At 40.9% G+C, this 27893-nt stretch overlaps 1 protein-coding gene across 1 annotated transcript; it reads right to left on the bottom strand.

The window, feature by feature from the left end:
- Window positions 1-263: 263 nt before the first annotated feature.
- Window positions 264-27615, bottom strand: STK17A (serine/threonine kinase 17a). The gene is made up of 7 exons (XM_061996622.1): window positions 27297-27615; window positions 19389-19601; window positions 12442-12586; window positions 5837-5963; window positions 5401-5449; window positions 5098-5277; window positions 264-4138 (listed from the first exon to the last, which is right to left on the bottom strand). The coding sequence occupies exons 1-7, from the start codon at window positions 27479-27481 to the stop codon at window positions 3805-3807; spliced, it is 1233 nt and encodes a 410-aa protein (XP_061852606.1). The 5' UTR covers window positions 27482-27615; the 3' UTR covers window positions 264-3804.
- Window positions 27616-27893: the final 278 nt, after the last annotated feature.

The following is a 27893-nucleotide window of genomic DNA, read 5'->3' as shown; positions in this document are numbered from 1 at the left end:
CTGAAACACATACTAATCCTGCAGTGTGGGTGTTGAGAAAAGCAACTCTACAGAAATCCTTGGAGAAAAGCGAGGGCAGCTGCACAGGAGACTCCAGGTAACATAGCCCAGGCCCAGCACTGGATTGCTAGCTAGTGCTCAAAGCCAAGCCTGAAGGGGCTGTCACCGAGCAGGGGAGTGCTGAAGTTGTAGCAGGTTGCAGTGCAGCACTGTACTTCAGCTTTTTTTTTCCCATCAGTAAAGAACAAAAGACACATCAGCTGTTCAGAAAACAAAATCTCATTTATTGTAAAGTTCCTGCAACAGCAAACACCTTATCAATGAACTGGCACTGCTTCTGCAAAACGTTGAACTGTCTTCCAAGAACAGCACCTGCAACACTCACAAGCCCTGAAGCCATGGAATGAGTCTGCCCAGGGCCTGCCCCCTCCCTGGCCCCTGCAAACAATCACTTCGCTTGCATTTGCATTTCCTACCTAATAGCTCTCCAGCTTCACCTGGCAGATTGCAAGCTGGAACTCAGTGGAGGTGCAAAAGCCTGGATTTAGACCTATATAGTTCATTATCTCTCACATCAGAACCATAGAAGTAATAGTTCTCCAGCAATTTTTGAGACCATCTGCACTTCCCTTTGCTTTCAGCCTCCTGCATCCAAGCAAGCAGCAGCCATGCTCCCAGCATCACAAAACCCAGTGTGGAGAGGGGACTGAGAGCACAGTGCCCACAGGGTTGAGCCCCCTCCTTCTCCACAGCCAGCCCTTTCCCCACAAACCCTTCCGTGCCTAAGCAGCTTTATCAGATGAACTAAGGATGTATGTGCAGTGCTCCATCTTCATGAAGCTGCAGAATCAGCTCTTCAAGCTAGTGATTTGTTCCCAGTCTTCGTGTCTTACTTCATTAGTAACTAAACCTCCCCAAACCATTAACCTCCATAGCCCCTTTCTACAGTGCAGGGTAAGAACACAACCAGTGGGACAGCAGTAGCTGCAGGTGCATGGGCCAGGCTGATAGTCCTGCAGTTAAACATTACATGACCTTTTTGTTTTTCTATTACAGGGCCAACCTAAGATGCCTTGCTCAGAACTTTATTAAACTTTCATCACTCAATACAAATTCTTCACAATGTTAAAAAACACTGTACAAAATCACCTTAAGGCACAAAAAGTTCAACAAAACTGCAGCCCAGTAGAAAGCTCAGAGCAGCCAACTCGAGAGAAGCTGACCTTGTAACAAAGACATGGTCCATTTATACATGTTGAGCCATGTGAGTCACACATTAAAAACAGTAAATACAGGGCAAAGCACATGCTGCTCAGCATCTATTCTTTATTGTTAGTACCAGTTTCCCTCTGAGACACGGTGGGTGGTTACCAGTGGGAACTGAAACAGGTGTATGTCCCCCAACTGATGTGTAATGAGCAACCATGAGCTACTACACATTGATGTTTGTAGCTATGGCAACGTGGTTCTGTAAGGGTGTGTTATGGGAGTGTGCTTGAAGCTCAGTGCTTTGCTCCGCTTCGTAAAAATGAGGAAGTATAGATGGGGAAAAACAAGTCAAAATGGCAGCAAGGGAGCTGGGGAGAAGTTGTGGTCTTGCACAACAGAATTTTGTAAGTTAGCAAATTGTCCTGAGCAAGTGACTGAACAGTAAGAGGAAGATGCCCTCTGAGAGTGCTGCTGTGCCTGAAGAGTCTGGAACAGATCCACAGCGCAGTCGCAGCCAGGCAGTGGCACAGGCCCTGGGAGCTGTGCCACTGTGGCTCAAAGGCTCCTGGCCCTCAGCTGATGGTCAGCCAGAGCCACCTGAGCAAACCTGGCCCTGGGGTGTCTCAGGAGGCAGATGCAGGATGCTGCCTGCACTGCCACAGCCAGACCTTGTTACAAATGCTGGGGGATGGCTTTTTGTATGAAGGTGTTCAGTAGGGAGTAGGTAGCCTACCTACGCAAACATACCATAGCTCATTCCACAGGGGAAGAAGCCTGAGACAAGGGTTTTGTTTAGCTGCCATTTTTCTGACATGACTTCAAGTGAAGGCAGTGCCAGCCCACTGGCCCTGAAGCCTTATGGAAGAACACTCCTTGCCCCGTGTGGCATCATGCTACTTTGGGTTCCATTGTCTTCTGTACCTGTGCTTCTCCCACCCTTACAGCAACACTCATCAGGTCACCCCAGCGCTGCCTGTGTTAGTAACTCACCTCTGTGAGAGGGAGGAGCTGTAACATAGCAGAGCCCTGAACTCCTGTTCACTAAAAAGAGTAAGAATATCCTTGGTCCATTTGAAATTAGGAAACATGGAAAAAAGGAAAAAAAAACTAGCTTAAGAGTTTCTGTGCATTGTTTTATAGCAAGAAAACTTTTCTCAGGGTTTATTATAAAGGAATGACATAAGGAAACCAAATAAATAGTTGAATAGTTAACAGTATGCATTAGAATAGCACTAAACTTCAGTTACATAGAAATTAAACTTTGGAACAGCGTCAATATTGGAGATTTCTAAGAAACTAGGGCTTGGTCCAAGAGCCTCAGACCTGTACATTGCAGAAACCAGTCAGTTTGGATGCCCAGTTGGTCCCAGCTTTGTCTCAGAGACCATGTCCATTCAGAACTATGACCCATCTGTATGTGCAGCTCCCTAATTCCCACTCGGCCCCATCACACAAGTGCTGCTTTTCAAGTGCCTAAGGGAGAGTGATCAGGAAGCATAAGGCATGAGCTGCACTTCAGTGTTTCAGGAAGCACTACCTGCTGCCTCATCCCATCGCTCGACCAAACAAGGTCCTGCCATTTAGCCTGAGGATGCTTCTTTCTTCCTGAAAGCAGTGGTCAAGGGAATAGAAAGAAGAGGGAATGACCTCATGCTGCCAGTAAAACCCCAGCTGGGTTCTGGAGGAGGTGGAATCAAGGGTTGATTTATCATTAGCTGGACAAACTGATGTAACATGGTGCAGTCAGCAGAGGGAACTTCAGTGACTTCAGTAGAGCTACACCAGTCCTGCTGTCCTTTTTTTACACTCATCAACACCAATATTGATTCCATTACCACACCTTGCCCAGCACAGGAGGGGAAGGGGCCCATCTCCAACAGCACTCAGGAGTGGCTGAACGAAGCAGATTTATCACCCTTGGGAGCAGGATTTTACTGTGCTCCCATGTGTCACCACTGTGATCTGGGATTGTTCCCCAATGCAGATTTTCAGATGTGGGACACATGCCTCTTCCTACAGAAGTGCAGCTCACTGTTTGCCTGCACACCAGGTGAGTCTGGGTCTCTGACTTGATGTAAGCAAAAACATATATACATAGTATAACTTTGAAATCTGTATGTCAGACCAGTCAATCAAATTCTCCTCTCATACAATGTTTAGATCAGCAGCTAGTTCCACTGAAGTCAGGAGGGCTAAAAGGTGTCTCAATAAAACCCAGCCTTAGATATCTGCATTAAATGCCAAAACATATCTTAAAATACTCTTCTTGACATCTCTCCCTGGAACACTTCCGATGTCAACTACTTCAGAACACTGGAACAATTAACCAAAACTCTGCTACCAAGCAACAAAAAAGCAGAACTAAAAATTACAAATAAAAAATAAGCTTTTTAATCTTTGTTAAATTCCTGTCAGCCACTTGAAATCTTGTTTACCTGTTCCATGAAATTAAAAACTTGGCACATTTTCCTTGGATGTCATTCATCAACATTTTCTTTTATCTAGAACACTTACTGCATATCAGAAATTCACTTGGATATTTTTGTTTAGTGGAAAGCACTGCCTTCCAGTTACAGCTGTGAAGCTCCACAGAGTTCAGTAAATGAATTCTCCTGGTATTTCTTGCAGTAATGGTTCCTCAAACTTAAATCGTTTGGAAATGGCTTTCTGCTCAGTTACTTTTTCTTTTTCTGACTGTCTACATTGTCCCAGAGTATATGAAGCCACCACAATTAATTCTTCTGTCACTATTGATTCTTCCTCTTCAGTCTTCTCAGCATCTAGTGACTTTTCAGAGGCAGAATCTGCATCTTTCTGGGTGTCATCACTCGTCTCCTCTCCTATACTCTTATTCCAGGCCTCAGAAGCAGGACTGTCGCTTTGTTGCAACCATGGATGTTGAAGACATTCTTCAGCAGTTGCCCGGTCCCTGCAGAGGAAAGCAACTGTTCAAGTAAATGTTCACATTAAATTGAAGTCAATCCAGTCCCTTGGAGAAGAGACCCATATGAATTATTCCAAGGACTGTGTTAAAGACAGGCTGAAAGAACTTCAAAAAACCCAAACTAGTAGCTTATCCTTCACCACCACGAACCTACAGCAGCCTGACGAGAGGAGCGACTAACATTGAAAATCAACAGTTCATAGAACTTTACTATCAGCTCACACTCCCATCGTGCCAAGTGACTTCCCAAATGTATACAGATTTTATAGATATAGGGAACTTATCTAATCCCTATGTTCTGAAAGTATTCCCACTGCCAAGCAGTAGGCTGTTTCACAGAATCTCAAGGGCTGGAAGGGACCTCAGAAGATCATCTAGTCCAACCCCCCTGCCAGAGCAGGACCACCTAGAGTAGGTCACACAGGAACTCATCCAGCTGGCTTTTGAGTGTCTTCAGAGAAGGAGACTCCACAACCCATCTGGGCAGCCCTTTCCAGTGCTAGCTGACGTATCCCATGAAGAACTGGCCCACAGAAAATCCTTCTTTTTTGAGAACTAGCATCTGCAATTTGGTGCCCATGGAAAAGACATGACTAATGGATCAGAATGGATGCAAATTCAAACATAAAAAGGCTCAAAGCGCAGTTCATTTAAAGGACATCACTAAGCTACCTGCAAGGAAAGTCACTGTCACGTGCTCCAATGCATACACACTTTTCTGAAATCAATTTCAGTTTTAATTACTAACACTTGCACACATTCAGAACATGCAGGCTTGGAGGGAAGTAGAGGAATTATCTTTTTATATAGCTGAGAAGTTATAGCACAACAAAAATACAAATAAAGTTCTCTTAATACTTTAAGAATGAAGACTCTAGCACTTGCTCCATTTGGATGAATCCAGTCTGACACTACTAACACATCCCATCGTGCATTTTACTTACTCTGGTTTCTTAACAAGCAGAGTTTTGATGAAATCCACGGCAGACTCTGATATGAGGTCAAAGTCTTCTCCAGAGTAACTTACATTCATTTGAGATATATTTAAGAAGGTTTCTTGCTTATCATCCCCTAAGAAAGGTGATATCCCCGTTAGCATAACATATGCCAGCACTCCAATGCTCCTGAGTTAAAAGTAAAAAGCAGAAAAGTGGTTCTTTAGTTTTGTTGGGTTTTTTTCCTTTTCTTTAAAAACAACCCCCACCATTTCAGTCAGGTTATGATGACCATTCCTTTGTTCAACTCACCACATGTCAGTCGCTGTACTGATTGGGTCATAACTCAGAATTTCAGGAGCTATTCAGAGAAAAAGAAAGTTTCTTTTTTGTCACATGAACACACTGTATTGTAGTTATCTAATGCAATAACAGACAGGTGCTAAATTTAAGGTGAGCCATTTGAAGCACAACAGTCTTTTGAAATCAAGAAATTTCTGTTCAAGTGATTACTATCATTCATTGTCATCTTTGGAAGCCGGGTCAGCCTCCTTCCCAGCCCGTGGACACAAACCTCCGCACGGCCAGGCTTGCCCACGCTGCCTTTCACAGCAGTTCCAATGCCAAGGAATGACCTGATTCTCTCGACACAGTAACTGCACAGCCAGCTTGGCCTTCCCCAAGCTGAAGTGGCTTCCTCTTTTCACTCCCCAACCACCTGGACTGCATATCTGCAGTAACAACTTACCTACGTATTCTGGAGTTCCCATAATTTCTCTTAGTTCCTCACTGCTCTTCATTATTCTGGAAAGGCCAAAATCCACTATCTTAATGTCTCCCAGAGGAGACTTACTGGTTAGAAGAATATTTTGGGGCTGAAAAACAAAAGAAGGAGACTTTCAGGATCACCCACATCTAATGTTGATGACATCATGTTGCATAATTATTTCCAATCATGAGTAGCAGGAATGCACTCCATAATGCCCAGGATCATCGCTTTAGTTCTTTATTTCCCCCAAGGTGAACTCAAAGAGACTCAGAGGCCAAAAGGAACAACTAGGCTTTCTGTTTATAACTGAAAGCCAAACAGCTAGCTTTACTAGCTTAGAACACCTACAAAAGATATGCTGATAGCTATTAGTTAATGAGCACACAAACACCTCCTCATCTGTATCTTTAGTCCTCCAGATCACCTTCGTAACTCCCCTTTCTCTCCTCCCTTCCCTCCAATAGATGGTGCAAAATATCACCTGTTGAAGGGTGCCCAAAACCCACCCCATCATTTAAAAAGGCTAGAACACATAAAACTACTTTAACTGTACCTGTTTAAAGGAAGTACATCACAACCCACCTCAACCTTGTTCAAAGGACAAACAAATGTATTGGAGAACATGAACTGAAGAACAGTTTAAAAAAAAACCCAGCAGCCTGAAAAACAGGTTTTTAAGAGCATCACCTTTAGATAAACTTGTTTGCTCTGACATCACTAGGTCTTGTCTGTCATCCTTCAAAGCAACTTTGTGGTCACTGAGGAGTTCCTTTCCATCTATTTGAAATACTAGCTCAGTTAAAAGAAAATCTAAACCCTAACTTTAGGCAGGTCCTTGAGATTTGTTGCAACTGAAGCATATCCTTGCAAGGATGGGGTTCTTTCCATTTCCAGACCAATGATCGCTTTGGGATCTATCATGAACAACCCCAAATGGTAACTCTGCCAAGGGACATTGTGTTCCCGCCTCTGGTAAGTGCTGGTCCCGTGAAAGCAAAGAAACCTTTATTTGTAGGGAACTCAGATCCTCCTGCATCAGGGGTGATTGAAAAGGGAGGAGGGCAAAAGAGCAGGAACATCAAGAGCACAAACATCAAAGCAATCCCTGAGTGATAATGCAGCTGGATTAACACCAACATTTGTGTGTTTTGCCTCATCACCGAGGAGCTGCTCTCTCCTCCCCCCACGTCAAACACCATCTTTCACATGAATAACCTTGAACACTGAAATAAAACTGTGCAAGAACAGTTTATAAAAACCTTAGGCCAGTTCTCCTTGCTGCTGGACCTCAATATATACTCAAATATACTCAAGTTCTTTTCCATCCTGAAAAGTTAAACCATGGTACTTAAAACTAACTCCATCAATCTATCTTCTGTTTATAAATTGATGCAAGAACAGCTTTCTTTTTCTGGCTTACAAGCTGGGATCTGGTGGTGGTACAAAGGCTTTTGGAACTGCACATTACCATATAGGTTATGGTTCCCATTTGTTATTCTGTATTGGTGTTAGAAAAGCAAACCACCAAAACTGACCAGGCCTCCCGAATTAGCCCCTCAGATGTTCTTCCCAGCAGGAAATTTAGTCACTTTCCGAAGAGGCAACTAGAAAGCACGAGGACAGCATTTCTTCCTTGTATTAAAACAAGGAAAGGTTTTTAAATGAAAATGTTTGGTGAGACCTTTAAGCCTTGGATTATAATACTTCTGAAGACAATGTAGTTGCCAGAAGGTTTTATTGTCTTTTTATAAAAGCAATCTTATTACTCAGAACACAGAGCCAAATCCTGTCTACAGTATGGACTGAGTCATAACTAAGTCAGTGCAGAAGGAAATACCAGTTGGTTTCTTCTTTAAAGGAATCATTATGGGGTTCATGTTTAAACACAAGCATGAAACCTTCAAGAAGCCATAGCTTGGAACTCAGCATTGCTTTCAGCTTAACACAATTACTATAAAACTTTAAGAACAGGAAGACCATTTCCCCCACCTGTAATGCTGTTTCTCTGTGTGTTTTCCTCTGCTGTAAATACATCTAGGCTTGCCTAATCCCAAGAGCTGCAGGCCAGAGGCTCTCCTGGCAGTCTGTCTAGGAAGGGCCCTTTGCTCTTACTGTCAAGCAGTAACAAAATGGCTGATAAAACTGTCAAATGACAGCTTTTAAAACCCTCCCACCCCTACTGCAGTAAGGCTTAAAAGCTCCAATTTAGATCCTCTTATGTTGTGCACTGCAATAAAAATCCATGGCTAAACAGCCAATCTGAAGGGATGTACTTTGGTGTTGGATTCCACCCGTGTGGCTACCGCTGGCTTCTGTGCACACACCAACCTTGCAGCAGAGATAGTGCAGCCAGAAACAGACACCTGGGGAAGGATTATAAAACCAAAAGAAAAAAAAAGTGTGTTTTCCAGGCATATTGGCAACAGTCAGAAACGTGGGCTTTAGAAGATTGCTGTGTTGGTCAGACAGGTATCACGTTGAGATTAACAGCAGCAAAAAGCATCATTTATCATCGCAAGGCTCGTTAATGTTTCCCCACTTCAGTTGGCCTGATCTGCTGCCACATGAAGAACAGTTTTCTGGACACTGTGAATGGCAGTACAAAGGCCAGACTAAGGAAAGGTATACAGAGATGTAGTCTCATCTGGAAACTAAAAACAATCCCAAATGGTTTGTAGTATGTGTACTTACAAAGAGTATATTGTTTACTATATAAAACCAGATCCCCTTCAACCCTCCCTTGCCAGCAGGTTGTGGAATCTTGTAAACTGAGGCTATAATGGCAAAATCCATACACTGCAAATATTCCATTATTCCAGAAGTTTTTATGTGCCTCTGGCCTTAATATTTCTCATATCTTTAGCTGGTTGCAAGAAGAGTATGGCTAAGAACACATGATAAAGGTCATGTTTTTACACTAATCAATGCCTCCCCTTAACCTGCAACATTAATGAAGTTAAGTGTGTTTTTATAATACTGTTTAAAAAAAACCCAGATGCCTGGCAGAACAGACAGGAATTATCCAAGAAATAATGGGCAGAAAGTGGAAAACAGATTAGCTGTGATATCCCAACTACATTGAAGATACTAACCTAGGTTGATCAGTCTGCCTTAAAAATAAAGGTAAAGGACTTGCATATCTTTAGACAAATTAAATGTAAGTACAGATTTTGCCTGGGAGTTGGGAGCTTTTGGTCAATGTGTACAAGCAGCAAAAAATGCAACAGTCACTAAAAGAGTAGACATATTAGCCTGGTATCACACTTGAATCCCCCAGACAGGCAATGTTAGTCTCATCAATTAAGAAATAAAGCTATAACCAAAATCAGTTCTGTAGAACCTGGATACTTTACACCTGCCTATTAAACAGCTTTGCTCCAATTGCTACAGAAGCTTGAATTCTAGAGGAAGCTGTTCTTTTGCCTTGAAAAATTGATATTACAATTTTAAACTCTTTTCTTAGTTTCCCAGTTCTTCCTCTAGACAAGGGATGCTACACATTTATTAATTCTACACTTCTGGGTAACAGATATGCCACCTTAATCCATCTGCAAAACTCAGCTGAGAAAACTAGCGTGTGATGTTCTTGTAACAGGCCACTTCTGTAATTGCACTTCTTTGTTTTCTGAATATTGGTATCACATGACACCCAAACCAATTTCAAATAATGATTTTGCTAGTTGCCCCCACTGAACATGACAGCTTGAAAACAATACAGAAGGAGGAAGGGAAAAGTTGTCTGTTGGATAGTTGAGTACTACACACACAGAGAGCACTGCTTGGAGCAGTCCTTCTCCCAGACCCCAAAGTGATGTGAAGTTCTATACAAGAGGCTGCAAGTCCTTCCTCAAGCCCCATACCTTTTTAAATCCTCTTCCATTCCCAGCTCCTTAAAGCTTTTGCTAAACACCAATTTAAGATCGAGTCAAGCAGCAAATGAAAACCCAGAGAAAGGAGTCTTCCCTTACTCTGCAGCTTTTCTGCACCATTAAGAGGAGATGAAAGACTCCTGACGACAATCTATGCACACCCTGCAAATTAAATAGCATCAAGCACAACACTGACAAGAGATACTTAATTTGCACTCAGTAGCATGGTATTTTCTCTTTCTTCAAGTCAAAACTGGATTATATGACTGTATCTTGCTATTAAAACAAGCCATATTTCAACCATCTGTCAGAGGAATCACACTTTTGGAAAGAAATGATCAGGCATTGTTTTTTTCTTCTGCAATGTTTAGTGTCCCAGGATCTGTTAAGGAGGCAGAGAGAAGCTAAAACAAGCTATCTGTCCATGTCATAGATGTAGCTTTATATTATAAATCTAATCAGCCACAACAACGAGCTGACCATAACACACTGACAACTGTTTTCACTTCAGATCTTCTGGGTGTCGAGCAACACACTTGCACCTTGGAAACTGGGGGGACCTTTCAAAAGGTATCTGTAGCAAACAAATGAAAGAGAAACCTTGAGAGACTCAAAGGTGAAACTAATTGCATAAGGAAAATGTTTTAGCAAGACTTTCTAAACTTTTGGTATTGGCAAACACCTTGCTTAACAGCAGTACACTACACACAGATCTTCCAAACGTCACTCCACTAACCCAAGCAATTAGTAAGTTCCACGGTGCCCTAAGCCACTAGGTAAAGCAACCTGAGCCCTACAGTACAACAGAAGATGGTTTGAGGTCAGTGGGTTAAGAAACACACAGTCAAAATCAGCACCTAACTTCAATTATAGAGTTCCTTGAAAAATATGCCTGTTAAAAGTCTTGCAAGTTGTGGGGGCCAATCAATCTTTGCAAGCCACAGGTTCTAATCCTACAGTTTTTCGTCATCCTGATTTGTCAATATTCCAAAGACTTCCCCAAATCTTATTTTGCAAAAGACCAATAGCCTCACATAGCATGAGAGTAATCACACTGCAATTAGGGCTCCTATTAAGATTCGTTTGCAAGAACACACGGCACGCTGCACTAATGTAGAAACGTACTGAATTCAAACACGACTCAAATTGTTCTGTTGATTAACTTCCATAAGCCAACAAAGCAATGATGGATGTTTCAGTGAGAACTGGGTATGTTCTCTTTTCCAAGTTCTCTTATCAGTTGGAAAGGTTTTAAGAAAGCTTTTTTTGAACTTGAAAATAAAGCTACCTGTCCACAAGCTGTAACCAACAGCTCAGTTTACCTTCCTCATCAGGCACTGTAGTCAATCTAAGCACATTTCTCATTACAGATACCCAGCTGCTAGTGCTGAGGAACACCACAGCCTTAACCACAAACACCTATGAACATAAACACATCTTTCATGGACAGTATCCATTTTACACACTTTGCTTCAAGGGAAGAGAGATTGTGCATACAGGAACTTTAAGGAATTCTAGCTGCAGTGTTTTAGTTCTTCTGAACACTTATTCTCACATGCAAAACCTTTCCATTAATTACCTCAGTACCATTATTAATGCTCTGTGTGTGTGAATCAACGGGCTGCGGAAAGTTTTGAAAGGATTCCACAGATTTGAATAAATGGTTGGAAAACCAGGCAGGTGACATATTTGTGTGCAAATATTACTCATCATCTGCTTTAGTTGATGAATGCTTCATGATGTGCTAGGTTATATATTAAATACGTACAGCTTGATACTGGAATCTACTGGTAGCTTTGTAATACTGCCAAAATGCAATTAAGTGTAAGTGAGGCTCTCGGCAATGGAACAGAACAAACGTGTAGCAGCTTACTACAGACTTAGTGAATATGAGAGTTGGACATGTGAAAAGAATTGAAAAATTGTAATGCAAATACTTTTTATACTGCCTTGCTTAGTAATAAAGTAGTTCAACTAGTTTATTCAGAGATAAAATTGCATTTTCCATATGAGTGTATGGATGGGAGCTAAAGAAAGTTAACTGCAGCTTGCCAACAATGGGAAGAGGATAGTTTTCTGGATCCCTGTTACAACTCCCTTCTTGACCATGACCAATACTCTGGATTTTGTGTCATAGCAACCATGCTTTTCTCTTGAATGGAGTCAATGCTATCTTTCAGAAAGAAGAAAAACTTTCCTCCAATAGATCATGACAATTTATATCCCAACAGGGTGTCAGTCAGCTGCTCGGCAGTAAGTGACAACCATTTCAATTAAGTTTACAGTAATTTAAACAATACTTTAGTGTTAGAAATGAATTTAACACATGCATGTACTGTTTACCACACATATATGAAATCTTCATTCTGAACCATTACATGTTACACTACCAGTGTCCCTGTCATCCTTCACTAAAAGTCCAATCAATACAAAAACCCAAGCCTATTTTTCAGTGACCACATAATACCCAGCCATTTTTACTGTACTTCTATAAATGAGTCAGGTCTTCCTCAAGGCAGTCATTTGTAATTTACAGTGCAATGCAAGCCACCTTTAAATTCATAACATTTCACTTAATCAGATGAAGTTTATACTTGATAATCATAGAAATTCCCCATCGAAGCACAACTAGATAATAAGTGTGAATTATGAGTTAGGATGACATACAAACAAGAAAGCAAACAAATGAACAAGAAAAATACAGCACCATGTTACCTTTAAGTCAAGGTGAACCACGTTGTTTCTGTGCAAGAATGAAACTCCTTCTAAGATCTGCTTCATAAGTCGTTTAACATCTTTTTCTTTGAAGGCTTCCTCTCTTTCAGCCACACACTGATCAAAGATTTCACCTCCAGCAGCACTGTGGAGCAATATGAATTTTATTATTACAGCACCCACTTTGTTCTACTTGTACTATTTTATTTAGCATAAGCAAGACCAGCCAGCAGTAGCATACAATAATGATATTTTCAGTGATTTCACATTTGGCAAGCTTTTAGAGCCCAGGAAGACTTCTCTGCAGTATGGCAGCTTTGGAAAGAAGCAAGGACCTTAGTTATTTGGGTTAGAGAATATCAACACTACAGAAATTTTGGAGACCATTTTTGGAGGCAGAAACACTGTTAACTGTGCTTTAAGATAAATACCACATTTGTTTAAGGTTAGTGTTTACATAAAAGATGTGTCTTTTGCCATTCTTATGAAATTACATGGAAGTTTGGCCAAGTGAAGCCTTTGTGAACACAAAAACAAAGCAGCTTCACCTCTAATCCTCCTCCAAACACTTTGCACATGCACAAAAGACTAAATGCAAAGTCTATAGTTGAATTATTTGTGAAGACTCTGGTGTACAGGGATGCATGAAGTTCCTAAACGGCTTTCATCTAAAATTACTTGTGAAAATTCTTGCTCTCAGCTCCCTTATATTTTTGCTTCTGTCTAAATAAATAATAAAGTAACAACCATAAAAAGGGCTTGAGATGAATGAATGTTTGAAGCCATGTGCAGTACCACCTTTGTATAGCAATGACTAGAGGACTAAAATTGTTTTACAATGTAACCACATAGCATCCAAAGTAAAATAAACAAAGCAGAAGCTCCCTCTTAAAACAGGAATAGGCATAAGAACATTAGAATGGGGCCATTTTGCATAGGGATTTTTGAGTTACTACTATGAAATGAACACGTTCACACTTTGTTCTGCATGATATTCTAGAACTGTCCCTTAGCGGAAGATGGTGAAAGCTCTGAGGACAGCATCTTCTGCATTTACCCCACACTGGGACACGCCAAACACGACTTGGCACCAGCATTGATCTTTATTGATCCACAGCCATCTGTTCTGCCTTTGCTTGTTCTTCTCTGATAAAATTACATTATTGAGACAATCCAGAAGACAGAGACACATATCCAATAGGAAGACAACAGCAAATCAGAGTTCTAATAAAGTAATGCGTTTGGATTATGCATCCCCAGAAAGAACAACACTGAACTATACTCAAATTCTCATTTTGCCTACACTAACTTTGCTGCTACAATCCCAGTACCTTAAATGTCTAATGGCTTCAAAATGTCCTGGGGTTTATAAGAACATTTTTGCCTTCCTAGATAATCTGCAGACTGTCATTTAAAATTCTCCCTGCAGACTGTCTTATATGAACAAAATATTTTAAATGGCTACATTTTAACTTTTTCTAAAGAGTTTTGTATTTCTGTTGTATATGTTGACTAACTGGTATGAAGTACAAATTGCTTTATTAAACTGAGATTTTCTTTAAAAGTTCATTAAATATTGGTTTTTTTTCATTCTGTATCAGAAATGATAGAGCTGAAGAATAAAATGAGGTTTTCAAAGAAGCATGAATACTCTTAATTCCTCCAGAAAAATTGCATATGTCTCATCACATCCTTCTCCAGCACATTTATTTAATTCAAAGTAGGAATATCTCAGCTTTGAACACGATTCAGATATTAAGAGCATTTTAAAAACAGTCACAGGATGGTATATGCTAATATTCTAAACCAAATTCCTTTTAAAAGTAACATCAATTAGATCTTCACGAGAAAGAGAGAAAAACATCTACTGTAATTGATAAATTAAACTTTCTATTTTAAATATACCATAATATGTTACTTGGAAAAATGATTTGGTTCCATGTAGCAGTGAATTATAATGCACATACAGATAATATCTACTACCAAAATGAATAACACGATGTACAGAGTACATGAGTGAAGATATCTTCTTCACATCATCCTCCCTGACAGGAACTGCCCTGGGATTTTGCTAGTATGGCTCTGCCATTAAAAGATGCAAAACAACACTTCTGCTATTTAGTTCTGAAATAGGATTTATATCCCAAAGCTGCTGTTGTCAACCAGGGCTCACACTTTACTTTTCCTAAAGTCAAATGCAAACAAAAAAAATCAGCAAAGGTACTCTGAAGATGCCCAGGTTCATCAGCAATTTTTTAGAGTGAGACAAGCAAATACAGCCCTTACACTCACACACCTACACAGTGACTTATGAAACAGCCATTCCCAGTCTCCATGGACAAATCTACTCAGCTTTATAAAGAAGTTTTGCATCGAAAGGTGGTTTAGCATGCAATATTTCTTCTCCTTTCTTTTTTCTCTTTAATCAACTTTGCTCTTTAGGATGCAGATAGAATGATTTGTCTAGGAGAAGTTGTTCTATCAAAAAAATACCACATTCAAACAAGTAACAAGCAATCCCTTCTAAGAACAGGAGGAAATGTGTTGCTACAAGACTGCTCCATGTACTGTTGCTGGGGAGCAAGCTTAATTAATTCCCTTAAGCAAAACAGGCAGCTAGCTGTGAGCCAACCCTGTTGCAAGGGGTTGGAAGTACAACATCAAAATAAACTGCAAAAAGATTCTCCCCAACACCTACAGCAAATGTTACCAATCTCCTTAACAGTACTTTTGACTGGGTTATTTTGTATGCCCTTGCTAGAGTTCAGGGGAAAAAAGATAATCAAAGCACTGAAGAGTATTACGGGCACGTCATTGCTATGATTTCTGCATACATGCAGACCAGGACTTCTCTGGTGTTTAATATTTATCCATTTTTCCTCTAAGAACACATTGTCCATTAAGCTGTGGCATTTCACAGTGACCATTAGAAAAAACAACTTTTGAAAACACTGGGCACCCCCACCCATCCCTACAGAAAACACTCCCAGGGGATAAAAGCAAAGAATTGGCCTTAGGACAAGAACATGTAGGAAAATAAGCCATGTGAATCTGAAAAAACAAGGATAAGGAAATATTTAAGAGCACAACGTTTTTAAAACCACTGTTACTTAGAATGCATTATATCTCTAGTACACACTCCCTTAGTTAGGTGTACAAAAAAAATGTGTGAGACGTAACAATTCTTCCCAAATTGAAAACCTACAGCAACCAGAATTCTTTAGCTATTTTAGTTTGTTTATGAAAGTACCCTTGTGCTCTTAACTTCCCTGTAGTTTCAAGTGAAATCCAACTGCTCTTCAACAATGAAAAGCATGCTAACATTTTGTTAGTGCTTATCAGCATGAGCTAAAAGTCATTTGGAAGTTTGTAGCATTAATCTTTGTTACCATTATGTTGACTTTAAGTTCAAGGGAGATTGCTTATCTTCTTTAAAACAAATCTTTACAATGCCCTGTACAGAATTCAGCCTCCTACCTCTTTCAAGTGGACTTGAAACAGGCTATTATGGTCATTTAGCCTATGGTTAGAAAAAGATTGAATGCATCTACTTCAGTACCCCTGAAAAAAATTACCTCCTGCCTCCCCTTTAATGGATCAAACATTAAGGTAGTCTTCTGAAAGACTCAGAAGTACAGCTCTTCAGAGTACGGGTGTATAGATAACAAGTTCCTAGAATACACTTGGCTTCAAATGCTGAGACCATATACAGTCTGGAAGGGCAAAAATGTACTCCCCAAATCTTATGCTCTGTCAAAGCTTTTCTTGAAAGGGTTATCTTTAAAAGATAAATGGAAACTCACCTGCTTTCTGTACACAGAGCTCACATTACAAGAAGTCACACCAAGGTGGCTCTAACACTATTGGCAAAGGTTTGTGCTCACGGCTGCTGACAGCCATACCCTCCTCTCCTTGGCCAGGGTTATCATTAGATAGTAAGTAAGCAGGTGTAAAGCTACCATAACATACCAACATCCCTGAAGCCTGAGAAAACTGTAACTCTGTATCCGATGAAAGGACATAGGGGAAGAGAAGCATTCAACTGCATTAAACTGCAGATGCTGTTCTTTTAAGTTCCTGGTTTTCAGACAAATGGTTGGTTTTTGGGTTTTTTTGCCTTAACCTTTTGATTAGACAGCCCAAGAACTGATTGAAACACAAACAAAAGGTAACTAACACCATTTGTTTGAAGGGCTCCAGTCTTGACTTGAGACTACAATTTAGAACAACTTTGCTTAATTAATAGACAAGCATTGAAATAGCACAGTTATTTCTGATTACAGTGGGCTTGCTTTAAGTTCTATCTATCTGTTGAATCCTATGCCCAAGGAATTGTTTCCTACCAGGAGACTCTTACTTTAACCAGTCACACCTCCAGTAAGCAGAACAGTAAGTAATGTCCAAGACAATACAAGCAGTAACAGGGTCCCAATCCAAGTAACTATAGGTGAAAAGCAGCACTTCATCCAATAAGTGAAATAAGCTCCAACTAAAATCAAAATCCACTTAGGAAATAAATCCTTACTATGTCTTCAAGACGATAACACAACCTTTTCCTTTGTTCAAGAATTCTACTGTATCTACACAAGACCTTGGCAGGTAATTACTCAATTCAGCAGCTCTTCACAGAAAATGCCTTACTGCCTTAGATGTTGAAGTTACACATACCGATTTCTGTATTATCTCACTCACTAATATCACCTATCCCTTCCATAGCTGTATAAACATATGGTGATGGACACCTACAAAAACCAGATGCTCTGTTGCTTTTCCAATTTCTTTTGAAAGAAAAAAGCCAGAGAGGTTGCACACCAATATTGAGCCCAAAAGTTAACAAATTTGCTTTTCTTTTTCTTTCAGATCTGATGACGAAGATTTCCCAGTCTGTATCTCTACCTTTTCTAGTAAAGGTCCAGTTTTCTTTTCATTCATCCAATTTTCACTGGGGTATAGAAACATGACTGACCCACAGATTCATTCCAGGCTTTATGTACTACCCCTGCAGACTTACCCCCTTCAACTCCTACTTAAGTGCATTGTCTGGGGTCTTGTGACAACAAACAAAACTCAGACTGTTGTCAGGGTGGATGCAGACAGGCATCAATTTGCTATCCTGCAGCTGAAGCCAACTCTGTAACTTCTCATTGCTTACTCTTGCTCAGAACTTAATACTCATTGAATTGTGTATTGTGGCCAATGTTAAGACTGATTTCTGTCGAAAACTGATCCTGCTTGAAAGATAAACCTTTAATAATGTAACACTAATATTTCCCTTCGTGAAGGCAAAGCAATAGATGTTCCTCTCACTCCTTATGAGGAATTCAAACCCAAGCAGATAAAATTAGTGGCCAACAATTATATATTTGTTTTTCTCCTTCCCAAGATAAAGATCTGCCATATGGATCATCAAGGTTAATAGAAACTGAGGTGCCCTACAGAAGTGCTCTGACTAGGTATGGCCTTTAATCCTCTGCATACAGAAATGTCAGAAATTTTTAATAACATTCATACCTGGTTTGTTGCAACATGTCTCAAGAAGATGCTGACATTAAAGAAGCACCCAGACATATTTGCTGAAGTCAGGAAAAGACTGTTTTTGTAAATTACAACTCTACCATCAGCTGTTTATCTGAGACAAGGTACGACTGATGCATACAAAACCAGTAATGTTGCTAATTACTGAATGACCTGGTGACTACTGAACAACCTAGTTAAAACCGTGGATTAAGAATGTAAGAGAACTGAGTTCTAAAAGAAAAGTAGAAATCTTGCACTAAAATTTATCACAAACTCCCTTGCTCACATCAAGCTTTGGATACTACCACTCACCTTTAACCCTACAGCAGCCAGAAACTTAAATTGTGTTCTAATTAGATTAGTGCTGCTAGTGTTTAAGGCATTTATGTACGAGTCCCCAAGAACAGCAGGTAAAACTCCAGAACCTCTACCACACCTTTGCATTATAACAGATGCTTGAGTATTTCATAAATTATGAATTCCATAAGGGCACAATGAAGTTGAAAAAACGTATCCCAGAAGGAAGTTTGTCTTAGCAGACTTGGCCTTGTCCCATTTCACTGAACTTTAAAGATACAATTTCTTATTTGACTTTTAAACAAGATCAGACTGGGACATGAGATTTCTCATCATTTCTTTTAGTTATCAAGCAACAAAACAGCTGTATGAACTAGATTTATCTTGGCAGACAGGTTAAATGACTTCTGAACCACTGAGTCTCACTGCTCCTCTCTCAATTATTTAGTAGCCATAGAGCTGGAAAAGGATCTTAAGAGGTCAACAGCAACAAGCATTTGTTGGCCTCTTAGAGCCCCCATGTCAAATATCTAAGCCACTGGCATAGCAGATGAATGGTCATGATGGCTGCAGAAATGCCTATTTGGATAAGCTCAATGGGGAAAAACACAGAGACAAAATGTAGTCATGAGTTAAATGTCATTCTGCAGAAACTCTTCTAGGTCTGAATCCTCCCAAAAGATAATGATGTAGAGAGCTCTTCATTGTAGATCATAGGGATTTTTGCTAATTTCTCTTTAGCAATGATGTTGCTTTCAATATCTTTATCATAACTGGAAAAAACCTTCTGGAATTTACCTCATCTTTGTCACTGAAACTGTAGTTTAACACAACTCATTTCTTCTTTCCACTTCCTCTTATACAGGTAGGGAATGTACACAGTTTGCATTTCACTAAAGATTTTTTCCATTACATAAATGATAATTCAGCTTTGAAAGATGCTGCCTAACTGGAGAAATTTATTTAGAATCTGCAGCAGTTACAAGACTGCACATAACTCGCAATACAGATTTTCTTAGCAATTATTTTTGAACTCAAGCAACAGTAACAGGCAAGCAACAACGTCTTTCAATGTTAGTAGTTTTTAAGCAAATACTGAAGGAAGTTATTCAGGAATTATTACTAGTACTTACTATTCCAGGACTAAAATCATCTCTGTTGCAGTTTCATAAATTTCATGCAAGTTAATGACCCAAAGGTTGCATTGTGCCAGCTCAAGGACTGCAATTTCATGGATTATTTCCATCCGACAGTCTTGGCCCTTTCTTCTTTTTCTCATGAATTTTGCTGCAAACTCTCTTTCAGTGTCTTTCTGGATACATTTCCTCACCACTGCAAATTTCCCCCTGAAATTAAAAAAGGAAAGGTTAAAATGAAGCCTCTTAGTGACAACTTTGGTTATAAATCAACATTTCAAGGAACTCGAACTAAGTCACTACTAATGGATACATTTAAGACATGTTCCAAATTTACAAAGATGCCTCGTAGAGTGATAATATCTACTCTTAAAAGTTAGGATCAATACAACCTAGAACGTGATTTAACCTCCAAAAAAAGTCTGAATGAAGCCACCTATTTATTCAAGGAACCTGGATTTCAAAAACACCTAATAAACAAGCTGTGTTAATTCAACAGGTTAATTTACCCTCAAACCTTCAATTAAAAAAGCTGACAAAACCTAAAAGTACAAATAGGCAAGTTAGGCTTTCTATGACTGAGTCAGCACAACTCAGTTATTGTCTTACAAAGTACCCCACTATATTCAAGGCAACAGCACCAGCGCTCTCATTCCATAGCTGCTCAAAATCTTCCTCTGTTTGCCATGCAATATCCAGACCCTGCTCAGCATTTTCAAAGATGGCACTTTCATCACGGTATGTCTCAAATTGTAACAGCCCTAGTTTTTGATTAGCAGTTCTCAAGAAAGCCCTTCTTCTTAGCCTCACTCTACAAGGAATCTGGATGGTTTAAAGAAAACTGAGCATCTCACCAAACAATTTGTTTTGTAACAGTGATAATGTGAACACAAACATGCACTGAGCAGAACTGAGCACAGTGCTAAACCCACATTAATAAGCATCAGTTATGACAAAACACACAACTGGTGAGTTACAGCAAACCAGGTGCCCAAAACCACACTCGGGTCAGAAGACTTCCCTCCCAGCATTTTGAGCTGAGTCTCTGCTCTGAACTTCCCCCGTAGTGGAGTCCCATGTCACTTGCTCCACTGTTCCATTCATGCTGTTTGGACTTCAGCTGAAGTGGTCAAGTAATTAGTTATCTAATGCAATGACAACTTTATGTACTTTGAAGTATGCAACTTTTTTTTTTAGTTCTTACCATGCAGGTAAATATTAAAATGATCTTTTTACTTCTATATACAAATTTTCATATGGAGCTACAGGAACAATTTGAAGATCTTTATTTTTGTTCTTAACTTATTGTAGGGTTGCTGAACCCAAAATAAAGAGTCTCCATCTGTTTTGAAATACAGACATAGGTTTTGCCTCTCCTAGCTGCAAGCTGAAGTTCACAGTTAACTAATTCAGCTCAAGTCAGTTTCCACTCTCGCAGCTCCTAACCTACTGGAAGACTGCTATCCACAAAAGGTAACTGCTAAAAAAACTTGTGGTCAGCTTGCTTTTAACAGGCATTTGCTTCAAAATTACCCATTCTGAATGAAGTCAAATAAGCATTGGTATTTGCTAGGCAATCTCACTAAAATAAAGGACTTTCAACCTCTGATATAGCTACAGTTAATCCTCTAGGAATATTTTGCATAAGCACACATTATCTACAGCACAACAGGTATTAAGACTAGATCATAGCACAGCCCAGACAGCTCTAAAGGCAGACAAGCATATGCTTTCAATGCCTTGATTCTAATTTTTTTGGATAATGTAAATATTGGTAGCTAAGAACTTTAAGACAAATGTTTGTTTTGCAAATGCATGAAAACAGTATTATAGGATTTTGCAGAACTAGGGAAGTGTGGTTAAAAAAATGATAAAAAAACCACTATGGAGTGCATTAATGGTGACAGAGTTACCACAGAGCACCACAGGAAGAACAGACACCTAAAACCTCAAATAAAGCCTAACAACCTGCTAGGTGCCTGGTGCATCGCTACCAAAAAGACACGTTGGAAGAAGTAACGAATGTGTGTAGTTGAGACAGCTCATCAGGAAACATAGGAGTGTTCTAACAATGTTCCTGATCCCCCCAAAAATGCAAGGATAGTGTTTCTTTTAGGTAGATTTTTAGTAAGCTTGTGACTTGCAGCTACAAGTAGATACATCCCTCCAGTACTGCAATCCTAACCACGACCATGAGCAACCTCCCTTGTGTAGCCAGCGAGGAGGATCTCCAGTTATTCCAAAGACATGTCTCTATGGTTTGTATACAATATAAAGCTATGCATTTATTGGAACTGTTAGAATCCTCACTGAGGTTTTTAGCATCAAAATACCACAGGAAAAAAAACCTTCTTTGTTTTCCTTCAGTTGAATGTTGCTGTAGTGCAGTCAAAAGCTTTACATTCTAGCACCTGTAAATGGTCTAGGGAAAGTAGTTTAGAAAAGTCTGAAAGTTCTATAACTCAGCTTTCAAGAAGCACTGTTTAAGAAGTACTGCTTTGTGTTATACACAAAATCTATCTGGAAGCAAGATAATTAGTCCAAAGCTAATTGATAAGTACCAAAGCTGCCCATTCATCACACAGTAGTCACTATGGGACTAAAACAGTATTCACAGGGCTGCAAGAAACAGCAAAAGCCAGTGCCATGTATGGCTATGCATGTCCTCTTGAGCTGAGCTGGCCAGAAGCCTGATAGGTGATGTAATGAAACGGACAGGTTACACAGGAGTCCAGTCAGCTGACAAATACTAATTCTTAGTTGTTTAAGACCAGGAATCCTGCACAGATTCTTTATAGCTGTACCTATAATTAGAGCTATTACAGCTAAAGTATGCAGCACTCCTCTTTCCTGAATACAATCCCAAAATATCAAACTTGACAAACCCAATGTTTATAGCTAATAGAACTAATTGCTGTGCAGCAATCTAGCCTGAGACAATTTGAGAGCTAAGATCCAAAGATACCACTCACTGTATGGTTAAGCAAAAAGATTAATTTGTAAAGCATTTATTTTTTATAGAGGCAGAATAGTAGGTAAGGCAGATACAAACAAGTTTTCCCATAAAGTATATGTTGCGTCACTTGTCTTTTGCTGCTCTTAATCCTGCTTTTCAGAACTCCTTATTAAAAGATATATTACTGCATGAAAATAGTATTGGACTAGAGCATTGCTAATTCAGCTGCATTGAGAAGAGGGAGCAGCAAGAAGACTCACTGAAGGAAGAACAATTTTGAGAGGAAACACTTCACGTGCATTTCTGAAGTAAAGAACGGACCACCAGCCATCCAAACACAAACAAAAACGCTTTCAAGGGAGAGATGAACAGGGAACTAGAAGTAGTTCTCAGTCCTCACAAGAGTCTCATTCAAGAACTAGGATTTAAAAGAAATCATATCTGATTACAAAGAAACTTGATGTCATCTCTTCAGATTGTCAACAGAATTAGCATTGTTTCATCTGGCTTAAAGCAAAAGCTTCAAATCATAAATCAAATGGCAATTCAGATAAGCAGGAACATTTATGTCACACCACTTAAATTTGGTTGTCGTTGTCTCAGAAGAACAGAGAACTAACTTTAGTTATTTTTCAAGTGACCTGTAAAACCTCACCACTGTAACAAATGCAGGAATAATAGCATTTTCTTTGAAGAAATTTACTGTTCATAAAGTCTGGAAAACGTTTGAGATTCACAAGACTGGATGCAACTTATCACACAACTCACATTTAACATTTTCTCTAAAGTGTGGCGTTTGCACCCTACAATTTTCGATTTCCAAATAGCAAGGTGTGAGGATTCCACTTCTGATGTTCATGAATTCATTCACATAACTTCATTGACAAGTGGTGGAACCAAGCACTCATAACTCATTTTCACCCCTTTTCCACTTTCGCTTAGCTCCACAAGGTTTCGCTCTTGCTGTGCTACTGCAGAGAGCAACTGAGGACAGAAGTGTGACAGCATTTACATTCTTATTGATGCACAAAGGTGCACATTGCCAAGAGTTACCTGAGAAATAAGCAAGTTTGTGCCAGACTTTGTGGGGAAAAAAAAATATTTAGAAAATAAATCAAGCCACAGGTTATCTGGACATGAAACTACAGTCAGGCAACTAGTCAGAAATAAAGAATATTTCCTTATTACTCTGTTCAGTCTTCTCAGGTGACTTAAATATTTGTTAATCATGGCTCTGGGTGGAGAAGGGGATTGTCTGCTTTAATAAAAACCTGGGAATGCAGAGAAACAGTCAAATTGCACCAGACACACATTTACATGTACACACCACACACATTCCACTAGCAGATGATTGCTTATTTTACATCAATCATTTAAGGTGACTGTTACCTTCTAGTGAGAAGAAAGCAAGGTCAGTCATTTATACTTTCATCCAACTCAGCTCTAGCATCAGGACTATTACCTTCTGTAACCAAGGGACAACTTGAGTACGAATATAGTGTGTTTTATAGAGAAGAAAAGCAGCAAGTGCAACACTCCACCAACGAGCTTAAGAATTAATAGTCTAGCAATACTGTGTAATTAGTTAGGAGGGGTTTTTTGTTGTTGAAGATAAAGAATAAGGCAACTAAATAGAATTATGCTAGACTCTCTGAAGAGGCTCTTGGTAATGCAAAATATATTGTTCCCCATTTTACAGTACAATTACAGCTTAAGCATAGATGGTAAGGGGAAGAAGAGTTAAGCAATTGGTGTCCTGTCCTCTGCAAAGGTGACACTACTTCAAAACACGCTAACTCAAGCTAGCATTGTCTGAAAACAGTTAAGTCTGAGCGAGTTGATGAGAAGTGGCGCCCTTACAACATCCATCAGAGGTAAGTTTTAAAATCAAACTTCATCATGTAGATGAAGATTTGTGTGAGAGCATTCCGATTTGGGACAGTAAAATTAATAAGGCCGTGAAGACTAGCCCAAAATTCCATTAATTAAAACATTTATTTAAAAACCCCCTGCCATTTCCAAGCCATCCTAAGAAACTGAAAAGATGATTTCAAGAGTAGCCATTATAACCAAGTTATTGGTGTTTTTCCCAAGTTAACCTATTTTTTTCCTAGCAGTTATATATATTACAATAGACTTGCAAATGCCTGCTCAGCTACTCAATGCAGCAGCAGCCTTTTGAAGCCAGAAAGCTTTGCATTCTCAAAGCACCTTTTTCCCCTGTGAACAGAACTAATGAAGTTTGATTTCCTACAGCTTTGCACCCAAGTCTCTCCAGTGACACTATGATCAGGTTCCTCCTAGGCTCACCTACGCCCTTCACTACTTATCCACAATACTTTCAACTCTACCGGCAGCACCAGTACCTTCCTTCCCTGCATTGTCACAACTACAACACCTCAACATTTGCCCACCTCCTCCACATACAGGTGACAAGAGGACAGAGGGTAGAGGCCCCAGGTGCCATGGTGAGTTCAACATCCACGCACTGACTGGATGGGAGGCCAAGGAGAACAAACCTGCTGAGTTGATGCAGCAGCCCTGCTCTCCACAATGCTAACTCTGCTTTCTTCTCTCTCCCTTCCCTTAAAACTCTCCTCAGTTTTAAACTCAATTTGTACAAATGTTCTCATTCACAAAACCTCTATCTACAGTTCAGCTTTTAAATTGTTTCCCTAATCCTGGGAAGTGGGATGGACTAATACAGATCACATAAAGGCTTTTCATTAGCAAATTCAGGTACCAAATTAGAAGAAAAATAGACTATGTTGTGTGGGCAAGGATTGTTTTTTGTCCCAGACAAAATGCTCTAATAGCTGGCTGCTAATTTGTCCAAATGCTTTGTAAAGATAAACTCTACCTGTAAGCAGAGACTTACACACTTTATGAACAGGTAAAAAAGAAAACTTCTGCAAAGCATACACTGCCAGTAAAATGACAGAGGTAGTTGCAAGTGGCAGAAGCTTGCCATTTACCACTTATGCATTGTCATGAGTTGGCAAAAAAACCCGTTTAAAACTGAGTATTTTAACTGAGTACCCACTTCTTAACAAACAAAATGTAGTAAATAAAAGTACTAAAAATTGTTGAACAAAAAAAAGCAAGCACATACATTCAAATGTAAAGATTTCTAGATTCTAAGACAGAAGAGAGCAAAAACATTTGAGAAGTTGATGAGAGAGACAAGGTATTCTGAAACAAAATACATGCAACTATTGCACAAAAACCAAGACAAACACTTGGAACAATCAACTCATTTTGTCACAACTAGTGGTGCAAAAATCACAACCTTCATGCAAAAGTAATCTTTAAATGCAGTGCTAGTAAAAAGAGACTTCACAGAAAAAGCTTGTTCAAGCCTGTTACTTGTTTAAGCTGTAGACTAAGATTTGCTGTAGTACTTAATTATTGTTCATAGTGTAAAGCTAATCATTTCAGTTGTACTTTTGTGTGCCAGTCCGAAGCTTCAGCTAGTCTGTTTTCTGATGAAGCCAATGAATCTTGCCCAGCAATATAAGCAGCTCTCACTCTGTGGCAGAACTGCAAAGTATTTTCTGAAAAGTCATCTGATGTTGCAATAATTAAACCCAAGCAGCAGTGACACCTGGATATCCTGTGCTACACTGCTCTTACGCCTTCTTGGTTCTTGCTTAGAATTTAGGCTGTTTTGTAGCCTGCATTTAGTTCGCTTCAATTTCCAGACCCATTGCGGCCACAAAAATATTTCTGACTTTATGGGATGCTTCTCCCACCTGTTTCCAACGTGAATGCTTTAGGCCACTGTGTTTAAACAAGCATTATTCTATTAATAAGTCAGTTACCAAGTGAGCACTATGCTGGTACCTAGGAAACCTAGAAATTTGTTAGAGGTAGATAGAGCAGCTACATTTGTTTTGAAACTTCTCTTTCCTCTTTAGCTCCAAAGGAGTTGTTTTTGTTCCTGTGTAACAACATTTCTAGCACAAGTTGCAAAATGACATACACTACGGAGTGCCTCTTGCCATGTCTTCTCTGGTATTTCATCTGATTTTTTACAAGAATACTGCTCATAAAGGACACATCATTGTGAGGATACTAATATTCTTTTCTCTCTAACATTAGTGACAATTTCAGACAAAAGATGAGCGGTGCTGAAATTACATAGACTTAGCTCCTGAGATGCAAAAACCTTTTAATGAGTCTGCCTCAACTCTTGCTTGCAGTCAGGTGTGGAAATTACACATTGATTAAACTTTACACGTGGAATCACGTTAAAAACCAAGTTTTTTAACCAGCTTTTAAATTCTTTACAAAGTTCCACCACTATTCTCAAGCATATGCTACCACAAACTAGTCTCCTCTAAACTTGTTTTTCCTCATGTCATAGATTACAAAGCTCAAGGAAAAAAATCCCAACCATAACCGGGTAAGTTTCAATCTCCAGGGGAAATCCAGAGCAATCCTCTAGACCCCACACCGGTTCTCAGGTAAGAAAGGAGGATCTTCCCAGCCAGCTTCACAAGGCTGAGAGTGACTTTTGTGAGAGCGAGCTCCACGCTGGTAGGAGGGAAGGACGGGACGGGGTACAGCTGCACCGGCTCCCAGCTGCACACGCCTGCCAGCATCCCCCCAGCCCGGCCCAACGGGCCCCTCCTCGGGCTGACCCGCGGCCCCAGCGCCCTCAGGGCAGATATCCGCTCGCTCCCCTCTCCCACCGACACCTAATTCTGCCTCGGCGGAGGAAGGGGCGGCAGGTGACAGCGGCCGGGCACGGCCGGCTTCGCCCTGCGGCGGGCAGCGAGAGAGCAGACGCCGAGCTGCGGGAGAGCACCGGGACCTGGTGCCCCGGCAGCCCTCGGCAGCTCCGCCGCGGCCACACGCCTGGCCCTCGCTGCTTCCGACGAGTCGGGCCGGCGGGGGCCGTGCGGGACTCCTCCTCTGCTGCCGCCCCCAGCCCGCAGCGCGCTCACCTCCCGAGCTCCCTGCCGGGGCTGAGGCTGTATCGCTCCTGGAAGGGCTCTGTGCGGATGGGCGTGCGGATCTCCGTCAGGAACCCGCCTCGCCGCCGACCCCGGCCAGGAGCGGGCTGAGGTGGTGGCGGCGGCGGCCGGTCACCGCGGGAGCGGCTGGGTGGCGGCTTCTCCTCGGGGCTCATGGCGCGGAGCTGCTCTCTCCGAAGGGGGCCGCCTCGCCTCTCCTCTCCTCTCCTCGCCGTGCCGTGCGGTGCCGTGCCGCCCTCGGGCCGCGGTGAGCGCGCGGCGCCGGAGCAGAGCGGCGGGGCGGGGTCCTGCCCGTTAACGCCGCACCTTGGGGGGGGGCGGGGGCAGCCAGGGCCGGGCGAGCAGCGCCACCTGCCGGCGGCACGGGGACACGCCGTGTGCCGGGCGGCGGCGGCCGCATCCCGGCCCGGCCCGCAAAGCGACGACGTTAAACGCGAATGAAGCCCCGACCAATACCCGAAGGGTGTGTTGCTGCCCGGCGAGGCGCCGCCGTGGGGGCTTGACGCCTGCGTGACGCAGGCGCTGGCTTGTGCGAATGCTCCGGTGCCCCGAGGGAGCGGCAGTCGG

This window comes from Colius striatus, chromosome 5, assembly GCF_028858725.1.
Source record: "Colius striatus isolate bColStr4 chromosome 5, bColStr4.1.hap1, whole genome shotgun sequence".
Taxonomy (NCBI): Eukaryota; Metazoa; Chordata; class Aves; order Coliiformes; family Coliidae; genus Colius; species Colius striatus.
This window is presented reverse-complemented; position numbering and strand designations above follow the sequence as displayed.